This window comes from Ctenocephalides felis, unplaced genomic scaffold (genome assembly GCF_003426905.1).
Source record: "Ctenocephalides felis isolate EL2017-DRISC unplaced genomic scaffold, ASM342690v1 CF-g0.4_SCAFFOLD_00845, whole genome shotgun sequence".
NCBI lineage: Eukaryota > Metazoa > Arthropoda > Insecta > Siphonaptera > Pulicidae > Ctenocephalides > Ctenocephalides felis.
This window is the reverse complement of record NW_020536999.1, coordinates 21,029,383-21,036,681: the sequence shown is the minus strand read 5'-3', so window position 1 is coordinate 21,036,681 and position 7,299 is coordinate 21,029,383. Positions and strand designations below refer to the sequence as shown.

Below are 7,299 nucleotides of genomic sequence, written 5' to 3'. Positions count from 1 at the left end.
CAGGCAGAATTTAATCATAAAATTCAAATAGAATTCACAATAGTCTTAATGAATGGAACACTCAATAAAAACAAATCATTTCCCGTTCCACCTTAACTAGTAAATATGCAATTTGCTGTGCAATAATTAATTGCGTTAAATTAAACATAGCAAAATGAAATGTTATATTCAACTTTATTCATAAATATACTATATGTATATAATAAATTATTTGCGTTTTAAGTATAAAATAAATTCAGGTCTTTGATTGGAAATCATTAATTTCTAACTAAAACTAAATGTTAAGTAAATGAATACAACACTGAGTGCCACAACAAAACTTAAGATCACAAATTAATGTTTTTAACACATAAGTGAATAAAAAGAATACTGCATGTATTTATAGTGAAACAAAAGAACATGATTCTGTATATAAGTACCATATACAAAATTTCTATATTACATTTCATCATTAGACAATTAAACTATATATAATTCATAAAGTAATAACAGTGGATTATTGAAAACTAATTTTAAGTTTAATAAAAACGAGTACTAAAATATATATCGATTGGCATTACTTGTAATTCCTGATCCTCCACTGCAACCGCTCGGAGAGTCGTCTTCGTTATCCGAATCCGATTTGTCTTTACCAAAAAGCAGTGAAGTATTTGTATTACTCGATTTATTAAACAAATTCTCCTCCTCGAAACGCTTATTATCACGCCTTATCAAATCCTGGAGATCCAAAGGTAAATCTTCGAAGTCAATATCGCAATCTTCTGAACAATGTTTCATGTTGAACATGTCTTTGTCCTTATTTTTCAATCCATTATAAATCATAGTTTCTCCCAATCTTATCTTCTTGGGACTGTCAACACCGTTTTGTTTAAGCTCTTGCGCCGAAATACTTTGCGTGCCAATTATTTTATAAAATAATATGTATGGAGTATTGTAAGGGTTCATTTCGTCCAAATCTTTAAACGATGCATTGCTTACCACACTATCATTAAACTTATACCAATGTTTATGTTTATCCATAGCATAAGTGTAATAATGTCCACTGTCCATGTTAACACCATCGTGAACCACTGCAGCAATATAACATATAAAAAACTTTCACAGGCTGTTTGTTTGACATAACAACCAAATGCACTTTTTCATTATGATGTATTTTGTGAGATAACTTCTTCCTTTCATGCTGAACAGCATCATACCTGAAGTGCTTCAGAGTTAAAATCAAATTTTGTGGTGCGCCCAAAATGGTGATAGACCGTTCGGCATCGCACAACGTTTTACATTGTCCACAAGAATATTTATTCGCACCTTGTAATTTTTCCTTCGACAGATAATAATCAAGTAGCCATTGCACCGAGTACGATTTTTCACCAGATGTCGTGTTGTTGTCCGGAAAAGCTAATTGTAAGTCTCTAAATGTATCATGGTTGTTGCTTCGTGAGCGGCAAGCCATGCATTCGTAACAAGTCAGCATTTCTCCGTTGAAGCAAGTTTGAGTGATTGTTTTGCAGTCTGTGTTGAATAAGGGTTTGTCCGGTTTTGAATCCATATCTGAATGAAATAGAAAATTTGAACTGTAAGTGCCAATCGCAAGTTTGTAAGGGTACTACTTATCACTCAATACTGATCATACATCAACATTAAATAGGTACCCTGCATTAAAAAAACATTGTGCACAGGGTTTTTAAAATAGAAGAGATAATATATGCACAAATTCCAAGTTTTGGAATTTAGCATTGTTCGGCAACTTAGCGGCGTACGATGATGATACAACAACTACACATTCAAATTGCAAAATCTGTTTCAAATTGTTGATTTATTGTTCTACAATGTTCTTCAAAACAATAAGACAGTCCAAAACGGTTATAATATGTATGTTTGAGATTTCCCAAGACTATGTTAATGAGAAACGGAAATTTGAACAATTTCATCAGTTGTAAAATGATTTTCCACACACTTTTTTTGCCATGCAAATAAAGAGATACTTCCAAACTAAATTACAAGCATTTGCTATGATAAAAAGTTGCGTTTTGGAATACCCTTGCAAATAAAGAAAAAAATTACGAAAATATTTTCATTTTTAACCATTTTACAACTAAAAATAATAACGTGGCCCACTTGTTTCCACCCGACTATACATTTATATCCATCTTACTAAATAAAACAGCAATGTTTCTTGAGAATGGCGAGCATGGACGAGCCTAACACATAATAGATATATACTGTGTTAAAACAGAGAGAGCTAATAAAGGGTATAACTAAAGCTAAAAGCCTTAATTATTTCATAAGCTTAAAAAAACAAAATCCACAGTGCTGAAACAAATGAATGGCGTTTTCAAAGTATTGTATGTACCTATGGAAATAATTGCCTAAAATATGAGCGATTCAGCACACGATTGTGGTTACGCTATATTGAAAGCACTATTAGAGAACCATTTATAAAAAAAAGCTTATAAGAATTGATAAAACTAATAACTTACCTATTTCAATGTTACTGCTACTGCTCTTAAGAATTATTTATCACTAGAAAATTTATCATCAGTCTCCATATACTCATTACTGTTTTTAGAAGTTCCAGGCAGTTTGCTTTTAGTAAACATCACTATTACTTTGAAAATTTACCATCATCTGCAAAACATAAAAAAAACACTTTTTTTAGAGCAGTTACTTAAGTATGTATATAAATGTTCAAAATATATAAGAATTATTCCTCAATCATATTAATTACAAACTATAAATAAATAAACTTGTCAAAATAAAACTAAGAAACAAAAATAAAATACCATTATTATTTGAAAATCTCATGGAACTCGAGTGATTTAGTTTAGAATAAGGCCAGTTGTTCAACCGAAATCTTCTTTATTTATGTTTTTTTGTGAAAATTTGCCACAAGTATTAACTTTAGTGCATCAACATGAAAAAGAAACATAATATAAATCATGAGGAAAAAAATCATAAATTTTCTAACAGTAAATAAAATGGTATTTGGGTGTGTTTTATAAACTAATAGCTTGATACATTTTTCTTCCAGAGTTAAAGTAAATTGCTTTTGCTGATTCAGATTTTTTTTTGCTTAAATAAAATATTAGATAAAATGCACTATGAATTATACAAATGAATGATGGTAATAACAAATTTAGGCTTATTCTAATTTGATTGAAATTAGAGTATATAAGAATACACTAAAATATTAATGAAAAAAAGAAATATTTACCTGTGTTAGCTACTTTCGCTTCTGTGCCAAGAGTTCTGTTCAACTGTGTTTCTTGCTCATGCAATGTATCTAATAAATATCTGTAAATAATTGAAAAATTAAAAACAAATACATCTACTTTCAAGATAATTAAGTAATGACTAACACAAGAAATTCAGAGCTGTCATGGTATTGGCCTGGCGTAAACCCAGGCGGTCTGGCTATCTGCAATATGTCTTTGGGTGAAATATAAGGACGATTTGAGTAACTTAATAAAGCAAATAAATGAGCCAATTGCTTCATTACAATCCCACGTTTACCACCACTCGATAAGATAACTTGCTTGTAAAATCTAAAAAAAAGATAGCACAATTAATAATTTTTCATATTTATTATACTTTTACAATATACATACTGTCTGGTCATAAATAATGATTGAAGAACACTATTCATGTAACAAGTATTTCCTAAGTTATTCAATCCAACTTTGCTTGAACCGGGTGTGGACATTCTTACAATACTCATAGATGCATTGCATTTTAAGACCCTTCTATAATCAGCGGAAGGGCCAACATTATGTACAAAATTCACCTAAAATCAAATTTTATATTATTGTGCCAAAACATATTCCTGAAGAAGAAGTAATACTTACAACATCCTTATGGCCTTCAATTTCATTTGGAAATACTTAAGGACGATTTGAGTAACTTAATAAAGCAAATAAATGAGCCAATTGCTTCATTACAATCCCACGTTTACCACCACTCGATAAGATAACTTGCTTGTAAAATCTAAAAAAAAGATAGCACAATTAATAATTTTTCATATTATTATACTTTTACAATATACATACTGTCTGGTCATAAATAATGATTGAAGAACACTATTCATGTAACAAGTATTTCCTAAGTTATTCAATCCAACTTTGCTTGAACCGGGTGTGGACATTCTTACAATACTCATAGATGCATTGCATTTTAAGACCCTTCTATAATCAGCGGAAGGGCCAACATTATGTACAAAATTCACCTAAAAATCAAATTTTATATTATTGTGCCAAACATATTCCTGAAGAAGAATACTTACAACATCCTTATGGCCTTCAATTTCATTTGGAAATACTTCTAATAAAGCTGTTATTATATCAATCAATCTTTGCCTGGTCAATTGGCACTAATTGAATCTTCTCGAGATAATTGATTTAACACTACCATTAATCGTGGCAAACCTAAGTTCAACATTATATTAAAACAGCAATTAAATTAAATTTCATCAAAGGATAAAAACTAAATTGTACCTTTTGAAGCAAAAGTGGCGTATGCAAAACAGTTGTGAGCATGTGCTCAACAACTGGTGCTATGGTTGATCTAAACAATGGCATGGCCAGCCCTGCCAATAAATTTTATATAACCAAAACTGCTGGCTGCAAGCATAAATCCCATCTGCCTTCTTCCTGTTACAAACATAAGATATAAGTAAAATATTACCTAATATAAAACAATCTGTAAAGTAACAAATATACCTGCAACCCCTTCATAAATGTAATGGTCCACTCGGTCAAACATGGTGTGTAATTACAATACCGGAGCCACATAAACAATCTGCGTAATATTCTTAATAATGTTTCATCATCCCCAGGATTTTCTCTCAAAAGCCAAGATACAGCTCCAGGCACAATGTTCGGTTCTAAATGTTAAATATTAGACACTGCTGCACATGGTTCGCTAGAATCTAATCAAAAAAAACGGTTTATGAGAATTATGAAGTAATCATATAAGACTAAACAATTAATATATACCTGCTTTTGATAAAACGAGATAAACTTCTTGAGACAAGCTGATACAACTTGTTCTTTTAAAGTATTTGGCAAATTGTCACAGGTTTCTTAAAGAAATCACGAACTAGATTGACATTTTCTAGAAATCTTGATAACCCAGTTTCCCTTGGGTTGTGCACATGAGCTAAGCAGTGTACTATGGTTTCAAATAAGTTGACAAGATTAGATCCAACAAGCAAATGACTTCGGTTTTGTCGGATAAGTTTTATAGTCTGTATTATTTGCTCCAGATCTACAGGCTGCACTTCAGAGCGCTCGTCCACCTCATTAACGTGCTGTTTGACTGCCATACTGTAAAGGATATATTTTATCAACAAATAAGTGATAAAAGATTTAAAAAATAATTATGATACTTGAAACTTAATAAAAGTTTTTTATAATTTTAAACAAACATTTTATATTTTAAGATCTATAGACTACGTCCTTGCCTATATTTTTTAGTATTAGTGATATGCCAAATGAAAATATCACAAAAGCACTTTTCTTGGGAAACTTTTTAAAGAATGTATGAAACAAATCTTCCCAACAAATATTCCTTGAAGATAAATTTTTAATAATCATTTGAATGTCAAACAAAAATAAAAGAAAAACATTGAGTCCGATAGAAGATTTTGACATGCCATGACAATCATAATATTGTTTAAGCTTATACAATTGTATATATAAATATATGTAAAAATACTATAGAATGCATACATAATACTACTATAATATAATTTGTTAAAGATTATCTACTTATTACGTACCTTTTGACAATGACGTCTGTGTTCCAATTTAATGAGTCGACAATATTGCGACTTTGTCTCAATTTTCAACCGCACCTGAGGCCTGACAAAATAACAATTAATCACACCATTTAAAACAAAAGCTTAATTACGATTAGAATCACATCATTTTGAACATTTTTGCACAAATATCAAAATGCCTTCGATAGAATTCCAACCCATACTTTCCTTAGCACATCCATACCAATATGAAAACAAAATTATATTGCCAACGTCCGCGCAATGATTTCGCACAAATCATGATGGAGGCGCGGCAATTGTTTGTTATTCAAATTTCAATGTTTGGGAAATGTTTTGTAAATAAAATAAATAGAATGCATACAAAATATTTACTATGATTTCATTGTCATAATATATTGCGTCGATAATTATTTCAAAAAGATAACAAAAATGCATGGACATATTAGTTCTGATAAACAAAACCTATTACTAGTGGAAAATGCTGGAACTTCCCGTACCGTAATAAAAATCTTGGTGCAGAACCCAAAAAAATTACACAAAATGTGTATACATTATTAAAATCTCTATAAAACATCTGATAATTTGATGTATATATGACCAATAAACATTTTTGAACCGACATTTTTTAACTTATTTTTATTGAGAGTCCATATCCGCTGGATCTGCCTTCCTTCCAAATTGAATCAAAGCTTCATCTTGACAATACAAGTAAAATTGTTTTTTGAATTATTAATATCGGGCGCTCTGTTCTCTTAAAAACTGAGTTACCGATTTTGGCACTTTTTGCCCCGTATCTTCGGAACGGCTAGACCTGCCTTGGCCAAAAATTAATTAGCACGTCTCCTTATCAAAACGAATCGAATGTTTTTTTAATTATTCAAATTGGTTGATCGGTGTTCCTGAAATCTCGTCGTCGAAAATTTGTATCCGCACAAACACACACGCACACACACATACACATGCACATACACACACACATACATTCATTTTTCCTAAGGTATGCCAAAATGTTCAAAAACCTTTGAAATGTAAAGGTATATAAAAATATTCATTTTCCTAAATTTTAAATTTTTTAAAATAAAAAAAAAAATTCCTGAAAGCAATAGCTTCGTCAATACAAGCAAAAAGTTTTTTGAATCAATCGGATGCTTAGTTTTCTCAAAAACTGCTATATTTTGCTCGGTATCTCGCAAAACGGCTGAACCTGCCTTTGCCAAAAACTAATCACCAATTCTACCCGTCATTACGAATTGAATGCTTTTTGGATCATTCAAATCGGATGATCCGTTCTCTCAAAAACTCGATTTTTATTTTCTGCACTCTTTGCTCCGTATCTCCGTAACGGCAGGACCTGCGTTTGCCAAAAACTATATCAGCACATCTCCCTATCAATATAAATCGAATGTTTTTGAACCATTCAAATCGATTGATCCATGCGCCCGAGAACGTAGAACAAAAAATGTATCCATACATACATTCATACACACACGCATCAATTTTTTCTGAAGTATGCCAAAATGTTCAGA

General features: G+C 31.0%; 1 protein-coding gene across 1 annotated transcript; it reads right to left on the bottom strand.

The window, feature by feature from the left end:
- Window positions 1–312: 312 nt before the first annotated feature.
- On the bottom strand, window positions 313–5,317 carry LOC113380444 (ubiquitin carboxyl-terminal hydrolase 38-like). Its single transcript, XM_026619686.1, is given in 12 exon segments — window positions 313–1,077; window positions 1,079–1,548; window positions 2,846–2,896; window positions 3,212–3,291; window positions 3,357–3,542; window positions 3,606–3,781; window positions 3,843–3,981; window positions 4,044–4,219; window positions 4,277–4,363; window positions 4,602–4,643; window positions 4,713–4,876; window positions 5,089–5,317. Coding segments are annotated over 12 exon segments (2,343 nt in total). The 3' UTR covers window positions 313–534.
- Window positions 5,318–7,299: the final 1,982 nt, after the last annotated feature.